At 47.6% G+C, this 25,174-nt stretch overlaps 1 protein-coding gene across 2 annotated transcripts in view; it reads left to right on the forward strand.

The window, feature by feature from the left end:
* Positions 1 to 25,174, forward strand: part of Kiaa1549 (KIAA1549 ortholog) — a 121,544-nt gene that overhangs the window by 35,127 nt on the left and 61,243 nt on the right. For both annotated transcript variants that reach the window (XM_032906739.1, XM_032906740.1), the window contains exon 2: positions 20,511 to 23,180. In XM_032906739.1, the coding sequence (XP_032762630.1) occupies positions 20,579 to 23,180 (2,602 nt within the window). In that variant the 5' untranslated portion in view covers positions 20,511 to 20,578. The remainder of the gene's footprint in view (positions 1 to 20,510; positions 23,181 to 25,174) is intronic.

Here is a 25,174-nt window from a genome sequence, read left to right on the forward strand (position 1 = left end):
CATGTGTGCATATTATAGCACATGTGTGGAAGCTGTAGAATAACATTGGGAGTCAATTCTCTCCTTCTACTGTGTGGGACCCAGGGGATCAAGTTCAGTTCGTCAGGCTTGGTGGCAAATGCCTTTACTGGCCCAGCCACCTTGCCAGCCACTGCTTTCCTTCCTTCCCTTCCCTTCCCTTCCCTTCCTTCCCTTCCTTCCTTCCCTTCCTTCCCTTCCCCCCTCTCTTTCTCTCTCTCTCTCTCTCTCTCTCTCTCTCTTCTCTTCTCTTTCTGAGACAGGGTTTCTCTGTGTAGCCTCGGCTGTCCTGGAACTCTGTAGGCCAGGCTGACCTTGAAGTCATAGAACTCTACCTGCCTCTACTTCCCAAGTGCTTAAAGGATTAAAAGTGTGTGCCAACACTACCTGGTTGGCATTTCTTTATTTTGTTTTTTAATTATTTTTTATTTTAAATAATTTACTTATTTTTAAAGATTTATTTATTTTATGCATGTAAGTACACTGTCACTGTCTTCAGACACACCAGAAGAGGTCATTGGATTCCCAATTACAGATGGTTGGGAGCCACCATGTGGTTGCTGGGAATTGAACTCAGGACCTCTGTAAGAGCAATCAGTGCTCTTAACTGCTGAGCCATCTCTCCAGCCCCTGGCTAGCATTTTTTTTTTTTTAAAGGTTTATTTATTTGATATATGTGAGTACACTGTCTCTGTTTTTAGACACACCAGAAGAGGGCATCGGATCTCATTACAGATGGTTGTGAGCCACCATGTGGTTGCTGGGGTTTGAACTCAGGACCTCTGGAAGAGCAGTCAGTGCTCTTAACCACTGAGCCATCTCTCCAGCCCCCTAGCATTTCTTTTATAGTAGTAAAATAAACACAGCAAAATTTACCAGTTGCTTATTTTTAAGCAGCAGTCATTGCTGTGTTTTCTTATTTGTTGTAAAATTTAATTTTAATTAGTATATAATTCGAATGTATTGACTCTTTCACACACACACACACACACACACACACACACACACACACACACACACACACACACACACCAGTCAAAACATCCCCCCGTACCCTTATTCTGGAGGAGACAGACTCTCTCATCTTACTGACTTCTAAAAGTTACCCCAACACCCATCACCTTCCTCCCTTCCCTTTTCTGCATATATCAGACTGGTGTCCGCCATGAGGGTGAGCCCTGCTCTCTGCAGTTAGAAGTGGGGGGAGGAGGGCCCGTGCTGAGGCTGGCTATTAATAGAGGCTCTCAGGTCATTAAATGATTATGTGGAAGGTATTAACTAGTCTCTGACGAGGGGAGGGAGGTTCTTACTTCTGTTTACTCAGGCATTTTACATGCTACCTATTTTATTTCTTAGACTTGAAATTCCGTATGAAGCTTGTTAATTGCTGTACACAACATGCTTCTTTATGTTTTCCAGTCACACGCCCTGTAGTCTGCTCACATTTACCCCTTTCATTCCCTTTAGCTCCGTTCTTCTCCATCACGGTTCCCTTCTGTTTTGATGTCTCTCTCATATATATATATATATATATATATATATATATATATATATATATTTATTTATTTTTTTGTATCTATATCACATGGAGATTCCCCCTAGGAGAGAGAACATTCAGTGTTAGTCTTTCAGGGTCTGGCTGATTCTGCTTAACATAATCATATCCTGTTTATCCATTTTTTTTTTTTTGCAAATGGCATAATTTCCATTCTGCTTTATAACAGAGGAAGACTTGGCTGGGTGTACCCTACATTTTCTTTACCCACTCATCTGTTGATAAGCATCGATTCTGGCTCCATACCTTGGCTGTTGTGAGTAGTGCCTGTGATAGACTTAGATGCACACGTCTCTCTGTGGGGTGTACCTTCTGTCTGTGAGTGTGGGGTGAGAAGGAGGAGGAGGAGGAAGAGGAGGAAGAGGAAGAGGAAGAAGAAGAAGAAGAAGAAGAAGAAGAAGAAGAAGAAGAAGAAGAAGAAGAAGAAGAAGAAGAAGAAGAAGAAGAAGAAGATGATGATGATGATGATGTGGATTTTTTTTTTTTTTTTTTTTTTGCCATGTTCTAGAAGCTCTCCGTAAGGGGCTGCAGAGGAAGAGGACATCCGTGGTGTTAGCCACGGTGCTTTGAGGTTACTTTGGTTCTTCATTAATCTGTGTCTAAAATAAGCTTACTGCTTTGAAAAATGTTCTAACGGTCTGTTTCCTCCCGTCCTTCTTCATACGTGTCATGATTCCCAAGATCTGTTTGATTCTTTATTCGCTGGCTTTCTGAACTCGGAACTAAAAAGAGAAGGAAGGCTTTATCCTAGCTTTATCCTAGAGGAAGAAGAGAATCTGCAGAATTTCTAAGGAACAGCAAGACACCGGCAACTTTGTATTGAATTTCTAATCGGAAGGCTTAGGGGTGTTCTAAACATAAACATGATAGTGCTTCAGACACCAAATAATTACCATTCTTTCTTTAATTATATCTCGGAGCATTGGAATATCTTTAATTAATGCAGGCTTACAAGTGCAACCTCCCAACCTCCCTAATGAAGTAATGAGCATCAGCAGCCGTCAGGGGCAGAGGCAACAGCGGGTGAAAAGTTGTGGAGGAGCCCCCCACTGCTAGCCAACCATCACCACCTAAGCCCATGAGTGTTTCCAACACTCAGAGGGAACCAGAAACAGGTTCCTTCTAGAAGCCCTCAGACCACCTGGGAAGTGTCATTGGACAAAGGGTTGACCCTGAACCCCAGGAAGCTTCTCGATCCGTCCAACAGTTCAGGAAATGTGGGGTAGAACTTTAAATGACGCCATGAGAATACAGCGAGCCAGACAGAGTGTGGGCTGTCGACGGGGACAGATGGCCCGCTTTCTTTAATAATGAACTAGCGAGAGCTTTAAAGGGAAAGAAGAGGAAGACTTAATAACGTGTAAGACACTTAGGAGACACGAGAGCCAAAGCAGTGTGCTTGTTTAGGACGAGTGGAGAAAAGCAGCTATGCAAAAGTGTCTCGAGGCCCTCAAGGGATACTGACTAGGAAGTGGGTGATTAGGAATTCTTTTTAATTTTGTCAGATGTGACGATGTCATTTGGCTAGCGTTTTAGAAACCTGAACTAGAAGTACGGGAAATATTTCTTCACGTTAATAACGGCGTTTGGAATTTCTGCGTGTTCTTGTTTCTTGTGAGTTCTTGTGCATTAGCATGTGTTCCTCTGCTTGTAGAGATTAGAGGTCAGCCTCAAGTGTCTCATTCCTCAGGAGCTGCCTACTTGGTTTCTGTCCCAGGCCTGGGGCTCACCAAGCAGGCCAGGCCGACTGGCCAGTGAACTTCATAGATCCTTTGTCTCTGTCTCCCCGGCATTGGGATTACAAGTGTGGGGCCACCACGGTCACTTTTTTTGGGGTCCAACTCAGGTTTTCATGTTGGTCTGGTAAGGACTTTGACTACTGAACTGTTGCACTAGCCCTAGAATTCACTGTTTGTCCCCTTAGCAGTGGCACTGGTGGTATTAAAACTGTGCAAGAGAGTCTAAGTTCTTTTTCCTTCAGCTTTTGTTTATGTTTATTTGACAATAGAAAATTTAAATGCCAACCACGAGTGTATTGGCGTCATTTAAACGTTGTACTGTAAATGGCAAACACACAGACCGATCTGCTTTATCCTTCGGTGTTAGAAGATTGCTTTTTGGCTTATTTATACTTTCGATCTGACTTGTTTCTTGTCAAATTAGTATTTATATTAACTTTATGTCACTCGTCATTCTGGAGTCCCAAAGAGCCTTCCAATAAACCATATTGTTGATGCTTAGAGAGTTAATGTTATGGATAATTGCTAATCAGTAGGCTCTTCATACCAATAAGCAGGCAGAAAGAGGGGGCTTGGGAAAGATTGCAGTGACTGGGAATAAATTAAGTAAGGATGAGAATAATTTGTGTGCTTGGCCATATTGAACCCGAGAAGGATAAGCAATTAGCACTTGATTTGGTGCGGGACTTAGTCCGTTTTGTGTTGCTGTAACAAAATACTTTAGACAAAGTACTTAACTTAATAAACAATAGAGATTTACTCCTCACCATTCTGGTTACAGGCAAGTCCGAGGTTGAGGTGCAGTAAACTGGGTGTTTGGCAAGGGCACATTTGTATGTACGGCCACACGGGGGGAAAAGGTGACCAATTCCCATCTTATAAGGACACTGATCCTTATGGTTTCCATTCTATTGACCTAGTGGCCTTCTAAGACCTCAACTCCTTAAATTCAGTAACTTTTGGGGAAGGATTTTGTCTTAGGGTTTCCATTGCTGTGAAGAGACACCATGATCAAGGCCAACTCTTATGAAGGACAAAATTTAATTGGGGCTGGCTTACAGTTTCAAAGGTTCAGTCCATTATCATTAAGCCAGGAAGCATGGCAGCATCCGGGTAGACATGGTGCTGGAGAAGGAGCTGAGACTTCTGCATCTTGACCTGAAGCCACCAGGAGACCGGCATCTTCAGGCAGCTAGGAGGAAGCTCTCTCATAGTCTTCCTCCAACAAGGCCACAGCTACTCCACCAAGGCCACACTTCCTAATAGTGCCACTCCCTGGACCGGGCATATTCACACCACCGCAGGTTTCAACGCAGATTTGGGGGAAACACAGGCTTTCACACCACCCTAATTGACTACTGCAGAGCGCCCTCAAGTGAGCGTTATTACAGGTTACACGTTTTACCCTCTTTAGCCTCATTGTCCTTTTGCTGATAACTGTCAATCTCTGATGCTGAATCTTGATTGTGGACTTGATGGGACCTACACTCACCATGCGTATGACTTACTTTTCTGTTGCTATGGTAAGCCAAGGCAGTTGATAAGAGAAAGGGTTTAATGGAGCTTACGGGTCCAGACGGTTAAAGCCTCTGACGGAGGAACAGAGGCGTGGCAGCTGGGGCAGCAGCTGGGAGCTCACCTCTCAACCCACCAGCTGGAGCAGCAGCTGGGAGCTCACCTCTCAACCCACCAGCTGGAGCAGCAGCTGGGAGCTCACCTCTCAGTCCACCAGCTGGAGCTGAGACCACACAGGGAATGGCACTAATCTTTTGAAGCCTCAAATCTCATGCCCAGTGACACTCTTCCTCCAAAAAGGCCATACCGACTAATCCTTCCTAAACAGGTCCACCGGAGGGGCTAAGTATTCAAGCATATGGACCATTCTCCTTGAAACTACCACACCATGGAAGTAAATCTCTGGACAAGTCTGTGACTTTTTTTAAAAATAGAGTTAATTAAGGCGAGAAGACCGCCCTCAACATGAGAAGCACTCACTGTTCTGTTAAAGGGGATGAGAGAGGAGCACCCACGGTCACCTCTCTCTGCTTCCTGACTGTGAATACAGTGTGACCAGCTGCCCGAGCTCCTGTATTACCTTCCCCACCCTGGTACACTGTACCCTGGAGCTGTGAGCTAAAATAAACTTGTCCTTAAGTTCTCAGCAGTGAGAAAAGTAATCGGCGCGCATTTCACTGCCCCAAGTTGCTCTCTCAAGAACACATTTCTAGCTACCACCACGCAAGCTTTGCTGTGGCTGGTTCTCTGGTCATGTGTTCTTCCCACCAGCCATTTCCACTTCTGTGGAGGGCTTTCCCACCCCATGCTCTGATTCAGTGCAGTCAGGCACCCTGATTTTTCTCATCTCTACTTAATTTGCTTCCATTCACACACACGCTATCCTGTCTTGCTGGAGCAGCCTCCCACTGTCTTTTTGGCTTCTCATCCTTCGATGACTTCCTTGTCCATCATTCTCTGGCAGCAGCCTCCCTGTTTCCTTGGCAATCTCTCCAGTCTGACCTTAGTTATTGATCTACCCTGTACTGTAAAGTCCACAAGCAGGGGCCCTTTTATTCTTGGTTAATTCCTTACCTGCTCTTACTTTTCATGGTCAGAGGGACTTGCTAGACTTAGGGAAAGACATGGTACGCTTTGAGCTGGATATGGAGATGACCCAGGAAAGACATAGCCTTTCCCTTCAGATTGCTCAGAGACTTCTAAGGCAGGCAGAGGAGTAAATCAAGAGTCTGATGTACCTTTGGTTTTTGAGAAAGGATTCCATTGAGTATCGCCCCTGTTGGCCTGGAACTCATTGTGTGGACCAAGCTGGCCTTGAACTGTTCTGCCTCACCAGTGCTGGGATTAAAGGCTTGCACCACGATACCTGGCAAGGATGCAACTTAAGTTTGATGAGAAAAGCACAGACACAAGGGTCCAGGGAAAACAGAAGAGGGAGGCTGGGTGCGACACGAGTTGAGATTAGGAAGGTCTGGTGGTGAAAACAGCATCTGAGAAAGCAGTGCTCAGAGCAGCTGGAGTGGAGGCTGCCTTGGGGTGCACTCCCCACAGGAGGAGGGCAGGACATGGAGCCTCTGCTCCATCATTGAGGGCTTTGGATTTTCACTTTGTATTTTTTTGGGGGAGAAGTTGGAGAATGAAGACATATAGCCCAGGCTGGCCTTGGACTTCTGATCCTCCTGCCTCTACCGTCCTCCTGATGGAAAATGTGTCCCATCACATCTGGTGCCATAGCCTCGAGCTTTTGGAAGGCTGTTCAGAACCAGTGAAAGATTTTCAGAGCAGGATGCCCTGAGACATTTTATTTCTTTTAGATAAAACAGAGATACAGAAATATGTCAGATAGATCTGCAGATTGGAAAAGTCTAGAGTAGGTGGAGAGTACCGAGTTTAGCATGGGTGTGGCTTATGGGGAGAGACTAGGCCTCAGCTGATGTCCACGTCCTGGATCTTACCCCTCTGACTGAGAGCTGGGCAGTCACAGTTCCCCAGCCTGGCGTCTTTTGCCTACACTCCCAGAGGCTGTGGTGCTGTGGAGGGTGTCTGAACAAAGCGGGGGATTCTTATGATGGAGATGCGTCTCCCTTTTTACTTGGGCTTTGTGACCCCACAGTAGAAGCCTCCTGAAAGCCTGTTATGGGTGCTGAGGAGTCTTCTGGTTCTTGAGTGGCCACAGCCTTGCAGCAGGAGACACGTCCCTGAACTCCGGCATCTGGAAGAGTTGCCTTCCTCTTTCAGGTGCCTTGGCTCAGTAAAGCTGGATCCTTGGCTGTGGAGGAGAAAAGAATTTCAGGATGAGCCACCGTGAGGCAGAGCTGGAATGTACTAAAACGGTGTTTAGCGTGGCTCTTAGGAACAGGGCTTAGTCTATAAGACAGGTAGACAGACGTACCTGGGCACTTGGGTGTGGCTTCTCAGAGGTCCCGTGGTTCACTGACCAGGCAGTCACTATGTATAGGGCTTTATGCTTCCTAGCTTTAAAAAAAAGACTCATTTGTATTTTGTATATATGTTTTGCCTACATGTGCGTCTCCGTACTCTGATCTGCAGTGCCTGTAGAGGTCAGAAGGGGGCATTAGATTCCCTGAGACTGGAGTTACAGCTAGTTGTGAGCCACCATGTGGGACTCAAACCTGAGTCCTCTGGAAGAGCAGCCACTGCTTAACTGCTGAACCCTCTCTCAGCCCTGTTTTTTTTTTTTTTTTTTTTTTTTTTTTTTTTTTAAAAACAAAACAAACCATGATCTCACTTTGTAGCCGTGGCTGGCCCAGAACTCACTATGTGAGAGGCCAAACCTACTCCCATCCTGAGACCAGCCTCCATTTTAAAGGAAAAAGAGCCTAAAAATTTGACCTGCATCTGAGCCCAAGCTACACCCAAGTACCAGGAAGGATTCCATGTCTTGTCCTTGGCCCATGCCCCAGAGTTACTCCCTAGCAACGGTCAAGCAAAGGTTCGTCTGACTGTTTCCGATGTACTTTCAGAATGTTTGTGATTGTTCAGGTTTTGCTTCAGAGCACCCACCTGATGGCTTAAACCCCCTTGCTCGCTATTCCCTATAAAACCTTATCCCGATGAGGGCTCGGGGCTGTTCCTGTCCTTCCGTGTCAGGGTTGACAGAGAGCCCAAGTTCGAGCTTATTATAAAGAGATCCTAGTGTGATTGCATCAAGATCAGCTCCTTGCTGGTCTTTTGGGTTCTGTGCTTCAAGGATGCTCCCTGGCACAGCATATGGACACAGGCTAGCCTGACTGTACAGAGATCAGCCTTGCTCTGCCTCCCCAGTGCTGGGCCCGAGGCTGTGTGTCGGACCATTGAAATTTCATTGTGTCTTATTCACTGTTAAATTACTATGAAGAGACACCGTGACCAAGGCAACTCTTGTCAGAGAAGCATTAATTGGGGCCTTGCTTGCAGTTTCAGAGGCGGTAGTTTTTCATCATGGTAGCCACGTGCTTGGTGCTGGAGCAGTAGCTGAGGGTTACCTCCTGCTCCACAGGCCAAGGGAGACTCTGGGCTTGGCATACGTTTTTGAACCTCAAAGCACGTCTTTCAGTGACATAGTTCCTTCAACATGTTACCCACACCGCTCAGTCCTTATAATCCTTTCAAATAGTGCCGTTCTCTCGAGACTAAACATTCGAGTATATGAGCCAATGGGAGCCATTCTTGTTCAAATATTGTTCACACATTGTTCACCAGGTTTCCAAGAGACACCCCTTTTTGATAATATGGATTATAGAGGGTTCTGGGGGCACCTTGCATGACATCATAATTAGATAAAACACAACCACAGATCCCAGGAGTTACAGAAGGCAGTTGAAATGTGCCTTTCATTGTAAGTAAGGTTTCTTATGAGATTCCTAGAAAATTGCAGGTTTACAGCCAGAATAAGCAAATGTCTGGGTACAGATCGGCCTAATCATGGTTTCTCTCTCTTTCTCTTCCTCCTCCCTCCCTCCCTCCCTCTCCCTCCCTCCTCCCTCCCCCCTGTGTGTGTGTGTGTGTGTGTGTGTGTGTGTGTGTGTGTGTTTTTGCTTTTGTTTGCTCTTTGAGACATGGTCTCTCTACACAGCCCTTGAGACACGGTCTCCTTGGTGGTCTTAGAACTCACTAGTAGACCAGGCTGGCCTCTTACAGAGACCTGCTCACCTCTGCTTCCAAGGGCTGATATTAAAGACGTGCCGCCATGCCCGAGTATTTAAATATTCTTATTCGATATTATATCTTTACAAGAAATACTGCTCAGTGTAGACAGCCTTCACAGTAGGTGCTAGCTGCACTGGAATTCCTAATTCTGTGTCAAATGGTTTCAACCAGGCCACTCTCCCTTCTCTTGTCCCCACAGACTTCTCCCTGCTTCAGAGCCACATTCAGAACGAGGGAGGAAGCAGGCTTATGTCTGGGTCTCAGAAGACCCACCTGTTTCACTCAGTGCCCAGGATGCAGCTCCTCAGGATGCAGCGGTGCATTGGTGCTAGGGAGGAAAGAATGGTGTGTGTGTGCGTGTATGTGCGTGTATGTGTGTGTATGTGTGTGCACGTGTGCGTGTATGTGTGTGTATGTGTGTGCACGTGTGCGTGTATGTGTGTGTATGTGTGTGTATGTGTGTGCACGTGTGCGTGTATGTGTGCGTGCGTGCATGTGTGTATGTGTGCATGTGTGTGTATGTGTTGTGTGCGTGTATGTGTGTGTGCACATGTGTGTATGTGTGTGCACATGTGTGCATGCATGTGTGTGTGCACGTGTGTTTGCATGTGAGTGTGTGTGCGTGTGTTTGTGTGTGTGTATGTGAGTGTGCATTTATGTGTGCATGTGAGTGTGTGTGTGTTTGTGCATGTGTGTGTATGTGCATGCGTGTGTGTATGTGTATGTGTGTGCACATGTGTGTATGTGTGCATATATGTGTATGTGTGTATGCATGTATGTGTGTATGTGTGCACGTGTGTGTGCACGTGTGTGTGCATGTGTGCATGTGTGTGTGTGCGTGTGTGTGTCTGTTTTAACGTGGTAGAAGTACCTAACTGTGAGGGAGAGGTGGGGTGGGGCTTTTGAGATTCTCAGAGGAGTTGTTTAGTGGGCAGCAGCAACAGTGACTTTATTTCCTTTTTGAGACATGATCTTGCTGTGTGGCCCAAGCTGGCCTTGAACTTTGTATCTTTATGTTGTGTCCTGCCCTGCCTTAGATCACCCTCACCAATTCTCATGCCTCACAGACTCCCCCAGGCTCTAAAGCTTTATGCTGTTTAACTTTGCTTCCTCTGATTCTGAAGTTTGCCCCCATTCTCCTCTCCCTCCTGTTACACCCCCTGCCTGCTATCCAGTGTATCTGTGTGGAGGGAGGATGGAGCCTGCTTCATTTCTCCTCCTCTGCCAGGACAGTTTTTATGCAGAGCGCTGATGTTGAAAAGGCTGCACTGCTCAGCGCTGTCCAGTGGCTCCCGCTGTCTGCTGACATTCTCACACTCCTGAGCCAACTTCTCTAGCGTCCTTCCCAACCAAATGGAGCCACTGCTCATTGTCACAGAACACATCCGACATTGTGCACACTCCCTTTTGTCTCTGCTGGTGCCTCCAGCCAGACTGACCCCTCTCTTGTCTAAGCTTCTAGCTCTCTTGATATCAAAGAAAAGCTTAACTTGGACCTGAATTAGGGTATTAAGTCTGCAGCATAAGCTGTTTGCCATTTGTTGGGATTAAACCCACCCAGCAAGGGAGGGCTGCCTCTCCCTTGGTCTGCCCTGGGCCCTTTCCCATTAGTGTGGACTTGAATGCTGCTGCCTCTGGTCTGGGAGGGAAAGCGCCTCTTCATGCTTAGTCATGGGACGTCGTGTGCCATCCAGCTCCTAGTGTAATTGGAGATGAGATTATCTTGAAGCGGGCGGTGTCCTTTTCCCTGTTGTTGTAGGACTGTTTTGAATTAAATTGTTTCAGGGACAGATGGCTGGCAGAAGGATGTCTTTCCCCTTTGTTCCCGGGGAACTGAGTATTTAGCTTGTTTTGGTTGCTCCAAGTGCTGATGGCCCTGCTCTCCAGGTTGGGAAGGGAGGATCACATCTTATTTAGGAAAAGAGTAAACTCCAAAGTCGTCTGTGCCATCTTGAATTAAGCCAGCATTTTAACATCCTTATCTCATTGAATAGGATCTTGGAAAGAAAGAGTCCTCAAATCCACCCACAAGTCCCGTGCTGATGCTTTGGCCGTAATAATATGAATCGCTAGGAAGCTTGACCATGCTATTTATTGTATCGTCGTCGGCCTGTGGTTAGAGTTCCCTTGATGCTCCAGGGATGTCACTGGTTGTTTATCTGGGCCTTCATCGCCAGAGGAGGAGGTGGGAAGTACGAGTAACCACAAGGAATTAGTCCCAGAGAACCGGAGAGCTGGAGAGGACTGCGCTTTGTTCTCTGGGGTGTGCTTTAGACTTTGACTCTTCGACTCCCTGCCTGCTTATGTTGTATACCTCCGAGCTGAAGGGCTCTGCTTTTGCAAGGAACACTCCTTTTTAAATCTGGAGAGTGCTTATTATATGACAGTCCAGAGGGCCAGGGGACTGATAGGTAACATGGCATGTGACCTAGGCTTGGCCAGTTGGACCTTCTCTCATCAGGGGATGCTGGGCTCAAGGGAGGAGTGGAGCAGTGGAGCTGAGCTTGCAGAGAGGGCTGAGGCAGCCCTGCAGACAGATCTAGCTAAGGCCTTACCAAGGAGACTCCCTGCTCAAGACCGCAGCTGCCCGGCCTCTACAGACTTAGCCTTGCCTTCTGAACTTGAGTCTTCTAGTGAATACTGTCTGCAGTCTTTTTGTGGAGTCACTCCCTGCTTATGTAGACAGTCTTCCTTTGCAAACACTCACAGCTCTTGGCTGAGATATATAGGAAGGGCCACGTTTTAGTCCTCTGTGCAGAGCAAAGCTTCAACACTCACCTTTCGGGTGGTGACTTCCAGGAACCCTGCATCGTATAGGTAGACAAGTGAACTGGGATCCAGGAAAGGACATTGGACTTGTTATGGGGCGGGGCTTGAAGAGCTGGAGGTGGACCCAGATGAGCCTCTAGGCAGAAGACCGGGGTGTCCAGCAGTTTCTTTTCAGTGCAGTGCTTTCTGTTTGAGTCAGGGCTCAGAGGTGAGCCAGGGTGGTCAGGGCATTTTAATGAAGAATATGACTTAGTCAAAGATGACGGGTGGGTTTCAAAAGGGAGTGCTTAAGTAGTTGTGAACGTAAAGTCCTGAGGATGCACAGTATGTTACAGAGGCAGAGTCTCTTCTGTGGAACACACATCATAGAGTTCCCACAGCCAGTCGTGGCCAGGAACATGGGTTTAGGAGCAGGAGTGCTCCTAACTTGAAAACTTAACTTTTCTGGGTGGGGGCAGAGCGCCTGCTGATTGGTGTCTTTGGCCAGTGTGCTCCTCTGCCCTCTGGCCCTTGCTCCTTCCTCTCTTGCCCTGCACTGTGTCCCTTATTACCACATTCTCTTCACGATGGACGACAGCCCAAATGCACGAGGAAGACAATGCAGAGGGGGACTCTGCCAGAGTTCCTTCAGAGTTCCTCACTAGTCAGCCACTGTGTATTTCTGGGCTCTGTCGCTATCTCTGTCCCCTCTGGTTTCCATTTGTGTTCCCAGCTCACCTGGGTCCATTCCTCATTCTCCCCATTTTCTTTCTAGATTTATTTATTTATTATATATGAGTACACTGTAGCTATTTTCAGACACACCAGAAGAGAACATCAGATCCCATTACAGATGGTTGTGAGCCACCATGTGGTTGCTGGGATTTGAACTCAGGACCTCTGGAAGAGCAGTCAGTGCTCTTAACCGCTGAGCCGTCTCTCCAGCCCCCTTCCTTGTCTTTATAAAGAAAAGAAGAGAAAAGTAGGCCCAGGGCAGCTGGAAGAAAGACACCCAGGCACCTGCCACAGAGGGTGCCACTAGGACGAGTGAACATGATGGGGGATGGGGAAGATGCAGTACCTGGTGGGGGAATGGGAGGGAAAACAAAGAACTAGAGACACAGGCATCGAGGACCGTGCAGATATAAGGAGCGGTGCAACCACCTGAGGCCATGGTGATGTCTGGGGGTCCAACCTGCCGCTAGGGCCATGTCGGAGTCTGTGGTCCTGCAGCAGCCAGAGTCTGTGTTTGTGATATCCCAGGCCCGTGTCACCACCAAAGACCATGTGAAAGTCCCTGGTCCGGGCTGTCACCTAAGGTCATGCTGAAGTCTGAGCACTGTGCTGAGCTGGTCCTGCCCCTCTCTGGATACCAAACTGGGGAGAGCTGGCTCCTCCCCTTGCCTGGGTAGCATAGGAGACTTGGCCTTGCCCTAACTTCACCACCTAAGGGTGAGAGAGGGGGAGAGCTAGTCCTGCTCCTTGTCAGCTGCAGCACTTGTGGGGTGAGGCAGGGGTGGGGATGACACACACCTTTCCTGGGCAGCACAGAGCTGGCCTTGGTGATGGGGTTCCTGCAATGTGTTGGCGTGGGCGAGGGACCCTTGTACCAGGCAGGTGAGCTGGCCCCATCCTTTAATGGCTAAAGCACTCTGGAGACTGGTGTTTTACTTAGGCAGCACAATAGGGTCCTGGTGGTGGTGGTGGTGGTGGTGGTGGTGGTAGTGGTGATGGTGGTGGTGGTGGTGGTGGTGGTAGTGGTGATGGTGGTGGTGGTGGTGGTGGTGGGCACAGGAGAGCTGGTGGGCTGACTAACTCAGCTTCCTTACAGACCCAGATTTAGGACTCTGAGTGGGTCCACCCCAACATCTACTTCATCTGTGAACTGCTGGAGCACACGAAGGGGCTGGTCCTGCAGATCCAAAGCTGCAGGATCTCCATGACACAGGGCAACAACAGGATATCTGCGGGGAGTCCCTAGAGAATCCAGTATTGATGGTGTCGCAGAAGCCAGAGGCTTTGGACCAGCCCAGTGACTCTTTGTAGTGAACATTTGCAAGTAAAGCTGTTTGGGAGAAAGGGCGTACTGTGGGACACACTGCAGCTTCCTTGGCCGGATGGTTTTTGTTTTTGTTTTCTTTTAGGGGAAGGTTGCAAGGGTGGAGGGCAGATATGAGGGGACGGGGTAGATGAGTGGGATTGGGGTACATGATGTGAAATTCACAAAGAATCAATAAAAGAGTTCATGAGTTTTGCGTGCAGTGTGGGCATGTGCACACCGTGGCATGCGTGTGGAGGTCAGAGGACAGTGTCTGGGAGCCGGTTCTCTCCTCCCGCCCTGTTGACTCTGGGTGCTCTTGTTTCTGCCGTGTTGCACACTTCAGGGTGGTTGTCCTGTGTGTGAGCTTCTGCTGCTGCTGCTCTCTCTTCCTCCCATCCCTCTTGGACCGTTGGGATCACGACACCATGTACAGCTCCCACTGGGGGTTCTGGGGCTCAGCCTACCTCGCCATCTCCCTGGACTTGTTCTTTGCCTTTTATGGCCTTGACATTTTTGAGGACTTGGTCTTTTATGGAACATCTCTGATTTTGGCTGATGTTTTCTTATGATTAGCTTTTATGGCTCTAAGAACCAAACGACCTCTTGGGGCCCCTCCAGATGTATCTTGTCTCTCTCTGTTCCGACATGGCTAAACTCTCAGAAAAGCTGTCTACCTGAAAATCCTTCCCTTCTTTAATTCTTGGAAGCCGGCGTTGGCATCTTGAGGTGTCCAGCCTTTCTATCTTCACCCCTGGGGTCCTTTACGTAGGCGACCCCTCTCTCTGTTGATTCTGCTTGGTCACCTCACTTTTTGGTACCCCTCCCTCTCTGGCCTTTCTTCACTTTGGCAGATTTATCCCAGGGCCCCTGTGTCCATTTGCACAGTAGATGTCACTACAGGGGGTTCCTTAGAATAAGCTCAGGTCCTCAGACTTTATCGGGCATTCTAATCCTCTGGGATCCTTGTGAATAGCAATGCCTGATCGAATAGGCTTTCACGGGGTCTGAGTAGTTGTGGTTCTCATGGCTAGTCATAGCTGTTGACCACAAGACCACCTTGGTAATCTTGGTAAGTTTTACATGCATTTAAGTCAGCTCAGGCTCAACCACTGTGACTGCCTAAGGGAATCTCTGTCCTCCTGGGCTCTGGGCTCTTCATCCAGCAGCAAGGGAAGTGGACTTCAGCACCCGTGATTCCCATAGTGCTCTTCAGGGGCTTCCCGTTGCTTTCTGATTTTACTTGGCACTCTCATCCTTGTGCCTCAAGTGCACTGATGTTTCAGGCACTCTCACCCTTGTGCCTCAGGTGTGTCGGTGTCTCAGGCACTGTCCGCTTTTTTGATTGTTGTTTTGTTTTGTTGTTTTTTTGAGACAAGGTTTCTATTGGCTTGAGGCTCTCCAAGTAGTCTCGTCTGGCTGGCCAGTGAGCCCAGGGGTCAACCTGCATCTTTCTACTTCCCGGCCGTGTGATTATAAATGTGCAGGAGTGTACCTGGCTTTTTACGTGGGTTCTAGTGGTTCGGTTCCCTCCAGTCCTCACACTGAGCTACCACCTGACCTTGAGGTGGGGTTTCGTTTTGAAGTTTGCTTTCTCCTCTTTAGACACTGGTCTCCTCTGCGGCTCCGCCCCTCAGTGGACTGTTTTTCCAGTCCTGTCCCTCTTCCACTCCAGGGGCCTCCTACACACCCCACCCCCTCTGTGTCTGCAAACTTTTTTCCTTTAAGAAAGGAGCAGGAGTTTATGCCAGATCCCATTCTAGGGCTTGCCATGTCTTTGCAACACTGTAACTCAGAAGGCTACACTGATTGCCCGAAGGTTTGGACACTTTCTTACACTGTAAGCCAGTAGAAGAAAGCCTGTGGACTCTTCTTACAGAACACTGGCCTGGGGCGGTCTTACCCATGTTCGTACCTCATTTGCACATACGTGTGTGTGCACAGACACATTGGTATACTCCGAGGCTCATTTAGTACTAAATGTGAAAGGCAAACACTTTAAAAACTTCGGAAGGTTGCCTAGAAGCATCATTACACCTTTCGGTAGAGGTGACAACTTCTGAAACCTTTCTATCTTTTAAAGTTTATTATTTTTTTTCTTTTTTTTTTTTTTTTTTTTTTTTTTTGGAGCTGGGGACCCGAACCCAGGGCCTTGCGCTTAGGCAAGCAAGCCTACCACTGAGCTAAATCCCCAACCCCTAAAGTTTATTTTTTAAATTTATTTGTTTATAGGCATGTGCATGCCACAGTGTGCATGCTGTGGTGTGCATGCAGAGGAGAGAGGACACACAGCATGTGTGTAGAGGGACAGGGGACAGACAGTGCGTGTGCAGGGACAGAGGACAGTTTTCAAGTCAGTTCTTTCATCATGGGGGTCTAAGGCTAAGCAGCAAATGCCTTTCCCTGTGGAGCTATCTCAGTGGTTCAGATGGGGATATTTAAAGACAGACAGACAGACAGACAGACAGACACACGCACACACACACATACACAATTTGGATCAAACTGAGACCAAAGGATACTACTAGATTGTATTAAAACTGAGATCCAAAGACATCCTAAAGAGAGGCATTAATCACGACTCAGGACTTAGGATGTTAGACTCTGAAATGTAGTAAGAACCTCTTTACATCAGGAAGACACTGATGGACAGTTGAATAGGTAGTGGAGGTCACGTGACACAGGAAGGGGCGACACGACCTGCTGGTGGATGGGAAGGGGAGTCTGCCTGAGTTAGTGGGCAGGAAGCCGTGCATATTAAAATTAAGATTTCACAGAGCCAGGTTGGTACAAATGTGTATACCAAGGGATGTCCAGTATCAGTGAGGTTTATCGACAGCCAGGTTTTCATCTAATGCTAGTGGGAGTGTAAATTGGCTCATCAACTTTGAGATAATGTTGTTTGCTTTGCAAATTTCCAGATGGACATGTCTCCAGACTTAGTATTCTATTTTTACATACGTGCGGGCATGCTCGTGCGCAGACACATACACACACACACACGCACGCACAATGGGTAGAAAAAGTCACACCAGAAATGTTTATAATATTAATTGCCAGTGGTCTGACGCTTCATCCACAGTAGAAGGATCAAATACTTTGTGTGTGTGTGTGTGTGTGTGTGTGTATGTACGTGTGTGTGTGTGTGTGTGTGTGTGTCAGAATTCACACTTAATGATAATCATTAAGAATTGTAACTGCTATCACTTCTTGCTTTATTGGCTAAGATCAACTGAAAAGCCGTTGCTGTGTGCAAGGAAAGAAATCCTGAAAACCAACGTGGAATTATAAAGTGAGCCGTGAGGAAATATGTGCCATGTAATTCCAACTTGACAAGGTCTGAGAGCGTGAGTTCTGGGGTAGACTACTGTTTTCAAGGACATGAGAAATGCAGGACTCCAAATAATTTCTCCCATGGCTAATGGGTGAGGAATTGGGGAGTGGGATGTCAAAAGTTAAGATCAAACCGGATCATGGATAGCCAGGTGTTCTTTGTATGATCCATGCAACTGACATACACATGCGCGTGCACACACATGTATAAAATAGTGCTTCTTATCTACTGCTGTCCAGAGGGCGTGGAGGACCGAGTATCCTGGCTGGCGATATTGGTCTCTTTTGGGCACTGCTTTCTAAGTTGGGAAAAGGGTGCAGGTGTGAGAAGGCACTGAAAATCCCCCGCAGGACTTTCTGAGAACTAGAAGGGGAAAAGTCGGTGATGATTTGCCAGGTTGGTCATCGGTTTCGCCTGCCTGCCTTGGTTTCCTGGGGCTCGTTTTGTTTTGTAGGTTGAATGTCCACAGTGAGTTGAGATGGGTCATCGTGTTTCGAGAACTATACAATTTAGCAAAAACAAACAAACAAACAAAAACATAGAAGTTCCATTTGGATTAAAACTTTTAGAGATGGGTGACACTGCTGTCCTCCAGGCCAACTCAGAGAGGATGACCTTTCTTGCCAGCACTCAGGCCTGTGGCATGAAGGTTGGCAGTGGGACTTAGTCTAAAGCAGGCAGGTGCCTTTGGTAGATTCTGGTAGCCAAACATATCATGTACTTTCAGCTCAATTACAACATAGCAACACAATTTGACATGCTTATCGGCCATTTTGGTTAAAATGGACTGGTTTGGGAAAACGTTTTGTAGGAAAAACATTTTTTGTGGAGAGACTACAAAACTGCTTTTCTAGCCTAGACCCTGGCCAGTCCCACATCACCCCCACCCTCATCCCACCCTCAGGAGGTGGGGGTATTTTCAGCAAGCCAGTTTAAACCCTGTAAGCCTCATCGTGACAGGAGGGGATTGACTTGGGTCTTATCCGGTTGGCTGGAAGAGTTTGTGATTCAACAGTGTTCTGCTGTAGTTAGGAAAGGGTTTAAGATAGAATAGAATGACTTAAAAACATATCCAGGAGGCCACATTTGTTTTGCCTGCGTGAGTCCCAGACGGACAGTTGGGTGACTCTGCAGCTGAATTTTAATCACTGGTGCGGACGGTATGTGGGCTGTAGGTAGTATCTGGTCTGGAATATGTAGCACGGCCAAGTCCAGGTGAGCGCCCAGTGAAGGTGATGTGGGGACACAGTGCCTCCATACTGGCCCAGGAGGATAGACGATCAGACAGAGAGTTGGGACAGAAGCGGACACTGCAGCATTTGCTTTGTCCTCAAGGCCCCTGCGTCATTTGCACGCCCACGTCACTGCCCGAGAAGCAGCAACTCCCCTGCCCCTTCCCTTCTCTGTCCTCAAAGAGAAAAAACCCTTTTACTCTTGGGTGATCTAAAGCTTTGTAGCAGGAAACTGATCTCCAGGGCTTGAAATGAGAGTCCCTGGTGCCTTTTATGTGGAGAGAGCCTCACCTGGGCTTTCTAAGCTCTTCCTGAATTAACTGCACAGGCAATTCCCTCTGGCCCTGCGGCTGTGCCTCTGAGGAGCTGGTGACTCTCCCAGGCCTTGGCAGAGAGAACAAAACCGCCCAGGTTGGTACCTTTCAGGCCTCAGTGTGAAGGTTTTTTGTGCCTGTGCCTTTTCAGTTGGGGACTTTTAGGGTTTATTTTTAGTCTTTTTGGTCACTTTGCCTTTCCTCGCCCCTGCCCTTTTATTTAATTGTAATTTGCGTCATATCTTTGGGGTCCTCAACCAGCCACTGAACAAATGTTCATTGTGTTTTATCTCTTGCGTCCTCTGGTCCACACAAAGACGTGCTTCTGACTCATTTTAGAAGGGCTCTTGTCTTCTGTTTGGCTCTCAACATTTTAAAACAAGTCATAGCAGAGTGTTTTTATTGTTTAAAAAAATTATTATGTGGGTGTGCTCGAGTGTATGGTTTTGTGCCACATGTGTGCAGGAACCTTTGGAGGTCCGAAGAGGAGTCGGATCCCCTGGAACTGGAGGTACAGATGGTTGTGGGCCACCATGGGGGTGCTGAGATCCAATCCCAGGGCCTCTGGAAGAGCAGCCAGTGCTCCCAACCTCTAAGCCAGGTCTCCAGCAGAGTTTTAAGGCAGATAAAGTTATTTATCCGTAGGCAGACTTTGAAATGTGTATCAGCACACTTGGGCAATATTATGAGTCCATAACGTTTTAAATGTGTGCTGTGTTTTCCTCTCGTTGTCCTCCTTACTTGTTCATTATTTATTTTACCACAGAGAAGAATAGCCACTCTTTGGCCTGTGCTCGGCATGTGACAAGATAAAAAGCATTTACACAGGGAACTCCACAGCTAGGCTGTACAGAAGATAGCAAATGCTCGGTGGTGCCACCATGGAACAGTTTTGTCACGTTTCTTGTTTGTTTGTTTGTTTTTGTTTTGTTTTGTTTTTTAATTAGGGGATGGAGAAATCGATAGGCAGTTAGGAGCACTTGCTGCTCTTGCAGAGGACCTGGGTTCAGTTCCCAGGTCTCACATCTGGCAGTCTGTAGCCACCTGCAACTCCAGTTCCAGGGGATCCAAATCCTCTTCAGTGTTGGAGATCAAACTAACGCCTCCTGCCTTTATCCGTGGTCCGCTACTGAACCACAGTCCTGCGTATTTATTTTTTTGTTTTTTTAAAGTCATGCCACGGGGCAGGGAGTGGCAATTTACACAGTTTATAACTGGTGTGAGTTCGTGACTTTCAGAGGCTAGAAGTACACCACCCACGAGCCTAAGTATTATTTACAAGTTACTGTGTGTTCTCAAAATAGATTCACAGAATATCGCTTGGACTCCAAACTGCCATTTCCACCATGGCGGTCAGGCACAGACCCTGGGCCGTTCTTCCTTCAGCTCACCTTCAGTTGTAGCTTCTCTGTACGGTTGTAGCTGGATAAGAAGTGTGCTTTGTAAGAACGCACAAGATGACGCAAAAACATTGTTGTGAATGTATGCCGTCATTTGGCATCGTCTAGTTTCCAACTAGAATTTCTGCAAATTGTGACTGTAGTGAGTGATTTTTTTAAAATGTATTTTTATTTTATGTGCATGAATATTTTGCATAATTTTACGTGTTTGGTATCTGCAGAGGCCAAAAGAGGGTGCTAGGCCACCTGGATTGGAGTTACAGAAGGTTTTGAGTTGCCCCATGGGTGCTAGGAACTGAACTCAGGCCCTGTGCAGGAGCAGCCAGATGGCCACGAACTCTCTCTCCAGCCTTAGTGAATGGGTATTTTTTTTTTTTTTATAAATGAGTGAATTTTTACATCTGAGGTGAAACGTTAGCGCTCGGACTTTTTGCATGGCCGCTAATTCAACTTTGCTTTCCTTACCAGACGAACTCCCCCTGGAACAGCACAGCCATTCTTTACGCCCCTCGGAGTTCCAGCCAGAGACAAGCATCATGCACAGTGCTGCACAAGTGACCTTATCAGAGACTGTTCCCAGGTCCCAACCAAGCATCTCTGTCCTTGTCCTCTCCTCTCCGCCTCCTCCCGCTTTTGATACGGCCTTTTTAAGCCAGAGACAACAGACTCGAAGTACAGCGGAGCACAGCATCTTTGAGGCAAATTACGTATCCGTGACGAGTAATGAGGTGGCTCTTGATGAGGAGATGGATAACTTTCTGCCAGACGCTCACTGGACCTCTTCACGGGTGGTCTCCCCCGTGCGGTATATCACACCGAGCCCACTGGACCCACCCCAGGAAACGCCGGAGCCTGGCTCGACCCCATCACTCCCCACCATTTCTTTGCAGGATGAAGTGCTGTCCGGATGTCAGAACACAGTGCCACAGGCAACTGTCCACTTGGAGTCGTCCACTTATTTTGGCACTTCTTGGTCAGCTTTTCTCACGTCTGAGGGCATCGTTCCAACTCCTAGTGGGAACTCGGTGCTTCATCCTACAGAAAGTCACAGCCAGTTATCAAGAAAGGCTTTGCCAGAGACGGTGGCTTCTGTAACAGAGGGTGCAGAGAACCTCCTTTTCAGCTCCTGGATTTCAGTGTCTCAGCCGTCAGGCGATGGCATGACTCAACAGCCATCTGTTCCTCTGTGGGAGGTCTCACAGCCTCTAGTGGGTGTGCTGGCCACAAGCACGGACAGATACCCCAATGAGACCACTGCTTGGAGTGAACATCCAGAGAAAGCCATCGCTCTCAGAGCACACCCCGGCGAAACCACGTCACCCACAGACCCTGCTTTTAGCAGTCCGCCTTCCGATTTATTTTCAACCCCACTTTCATCTGTGTCTTTTGCTACCCAATTACCTGGCTTTTCAGATAACTCATTCCTCTCTAGTGAGGCCACGGAAGCCTTAGAATCACGGTACAGCTCCATGGTCCCCAGTTTTACTGACCATCCTCTTGTCCTGAGCCCTGAGGCTTCCCTGAGACCACACACAAGATGTGTGTCTTGTGTCTCATTATCTCAGCAAGAACTGGCCAGGAGCCTCACAGAGAAGGAAATGGGATCGGGAGACAGGCTGGAGACTATGTCTACTGCCTCAGTGGAGGCAACTCATCTTTTTCCATTGAGCAGTGTGGGCACAGACCCCTCTGAACTCGAAGATCCTCAAGAATTTAATACCCTTTTCCCTTCTAGACCTGTGGTTTCCTTTTCTTCCAGACCTGTGGGGCTGTGGAAAGCCAGCATGGATGTCTCACCTGAGGTGGATGTGAGTGGCATTGCCACCACCCGGGTGTACCCTTCCCACAGCCGCCTCTCCACACTAAGCTCACTTGATTCGACTTTTGGCTTCTCAGTCACCAACGATCTAGTGATGTCATCTGGTGTGACCCATCTGTTCTCCTCTGTCATCCCCAGCACCCATTTTGACTCATCTTTCTCCTTGACTGGAAATCAAAACACTCCATCCCTTCCAGCCGAAAACCCAAGCCTTCTCACCTCTTACAGTCTGCTCCCCTCAGCACAGTCTAAAGTTTTCTCTGATGGAACACCTCCCAGCTCTCTGGAACTCGAATCTGGATTGGATTTCACATCCAGCTTTTATTCAACCCCACCCCTGGACTTCAGCACTCCAGCCCCTTCACGGTCAGAGGTGCTTGCTTTCCCATCTTTGATGTCAAGCGATCCATCAACCTTCTTTTCTCAACCTTTCTCCACTGTGGCTGAGACATTTTCACTGTCCAACTCTATGGATTTGCAATCACCTCAGCTTTCTGTTCTTAATCCCACGAGTCTAGAGCCATCTCAGTCACGGTCGAGTGCAGACCTTCCTTTGAACACAGTCACTGTCCTTCCTAGTCACTCTGAAATGCCCTCACTTCCAAGCTCCCTCTCTGAATCTCTCAAGTTCACCGAAGCATCGAGAGTTTCACTGAGAGAATCCAATGTTCATGTTACCTCAGCTTTCTCTGAAACTACCTCTGCCTTTGAGTTTTCACCCATTCCTCATGAATCCACAGTCAGCACCCTGGTGCCCTCCAGCTCTGAGCCCACCCTTGGTGTCTCCACAACTGGGATTCACCTCACATCACTGACAACCGTTTTCCATTGGACACCCATGTTAACCGAGTCACCTCCATTCTTGACTCTGACACCGTCCGATGTCAGTGTGCGTGAGACGGACCATCACATGCCAGTCTTAACCACACCTTCCAGTGTCATTCCAACCAGCACAGAATCGATCTCTGACCCGTACCTGTCAGCCTCCTCATCACTTGTTTCTGAAGTAAGCCCTTCACCTCTGCCCACAAAGCCAGTCATGGACTCATCATTGACACTCACAGATTTACCACCCAGTACCTCCCCAGAACCAAGTACATCCCCGGAACCAAGCATGCCCAACACCAGCACTACCCCTGGTGATACTGTGGACTCTGCTCAGAACCCTCAGGGGAACAGTGTCCCCCCTCCCAATCCCTCCCTCGGTCCTGTTACCACCTCCACGCTTGAAGCCACAGTTGGTACACCAGCACTGGCCACAGCCAAGCCGCCATATGTGTGTGATATTACAGTTCCCGATGTCTATTTGATCACAACTGGTAAGGCCCTGCTTGCAGTCACCTCTCTGAGGTAGAGGACTTCTCTGAGGTGTTTGTGTGCAGAATTTTGAGACACCACTGTGGTTAGGAGAGTAGGTGTTGGTCTCACAAAGCCAGCCATCAAATTAGCCTCTTAATCTGCGTCCACACGCGTTAAAGGAGGACCGTAGTGTTACTAAGCTCCATTAGGTTACTGTAAAGATTTATTTAAATGTATAGAGTGCAGAGCACCCGGGAAATGACCACACAAGATTGCATATTCATTAGTAATTACCAGAAGAACAGATAGAAGATTTGAGCGACCTGTGGAGCTCCTGTTAGTATCTTTAGCTTAGACTCATTGCCCAGCATGAGCATGGATGCACGGTTCAAACAAAACCCACTCTTGTTTCAGTCAGGATGGCTCCTATTTTCTGACTAATTTCATGTTCCTACCTTTGCTTTTATGCATTTTTTCTTGTGTCACTTGGATCCCGAGGGGGAAAAGATTGAACAAACAAATGTCCTGTGACTTTGGCTACAGGATTGCCCCCTCTCCAGTCTGCAGCCCTGCTTGGTAGCATTCAAACTGCTTTCAGTGGTGGCCTGCTCTGTCTGCGTTGAACCAGTGTACCTGAGAATGTACCTGGAAAGACAGACTCACCTCAGGGAGAATAAGGTCTTGGGACTGTGGCTTTTCCTCACCAGACTTGACTTGGATGGGCGTGGTGTCTTGTGAGCTATTAGCAGGTGTTCCCTTCAGCCCAGTGTTTTCTTGGTAACTGTAATAAGAATGGCAAACTGGAATTCAGATGGTCAAATACAGATTTGGAAGAAAGTAAGAGTAGAATGCTGTCATCTGTAGAAGGGGGAAGATGCCCTTCAGTGGATAGTCTGTTGACTGGAAATTAGACCAGATAGTGAGGGGAGTAGGTCGGAAATGAAGCCGAAACAAAATTGGGGAACTTAATCTGCAGATTAGAGCAGGGTAGACAGTAAGTATAGAGGCTCGACTAACTTACTTATCTGTTTACTGTAGGCGGAATACTTTCCATCCTTACAAGACAGTCTCAAACCAGCTTCAAAACGGTTGGTTCTACAGCCGCCTGGAAACGGGATTGGAAACTTTCAAGTTAGAGATCACTGTATTTGTGATAGTTAATGATGTGGCCCATTTTATAATTTTTTTTCCCTGTAGATAATTAGAAGCTATTTCAGGAGTCTCTGACCATCAGGTACCACACAGTATAAGTTTTAGTGGTACGTGTGATATACTTTTAATGGCATTTGGTGTCCTTTATCTGACTGCTCTTTGCATTGCAAAGCAGTTGTGCGTCTGCACCTCAGCAGCTTTGTTAACTGGTGGAGCCGTGTTGCCAGCGCTGTTCTGGACAGACATCAGATCCTCTGCAGCCGCACGTGTGTCGGCTTCTTTGTTCTTGGCGGCTGTCTTCCAGGAAGAGAATCTATCCAAACATAGAAGGATTGATTTATTGATGATTTATTGATGATTGATTGATTGATTGATTGATTAGGTGGCACTCCATAATAATAAAGTGGAGTTACTTCAGGGGTGTTGATCCACGATGGCTTTTTAGGGAGATGCTTGGACTCTGACCTCCACTGAGGGGAGACAGGCACTGCTTGAAGTCTCCATACCTCTCTTTTCTTAGCTTTGGAGAAACTGGAGATAGAAAACATTTATATGATACATGTTTCTGGGTGGTTCCTATTTCCCAGACTCTTGTCCTTGTATCACAGGGTTGCTGTGTCCTGTCTTCCTCAGACTAAGCACAGAGGTTGACAGTTGTGGTGGTCAGTGGGCCATTGAGTGGCATTCAGCTTTCCTGAATGGTTCCTTTAGCTGCACCTCCTGCCTCCATTGAGGCCTTCTGATTTTGGTGTTCTGTTATGCCTACTTTCCTCAAGTTTAGCTCCTCCTGCTTTCCCTCCTCCCTCCCTCAAACCTTCTCCCTCATTTTGTTTTTCTGTTTATCGGTCATGGCATAGTCTGT

This window comes from Rattus rattus, chromosome 6 (assembly GCF_011064425.1).
Source record: "Rattus rattus isolate New Zealand chromosome 6, Rrattus_CSIRO_v1, whole genome shotgun sequence".
Lineage (NCBI taxonomy): Eukaryota > Metazoa > Chordata > Mammalia > Rodentia > Muridae > Rattus > Rattus rattus.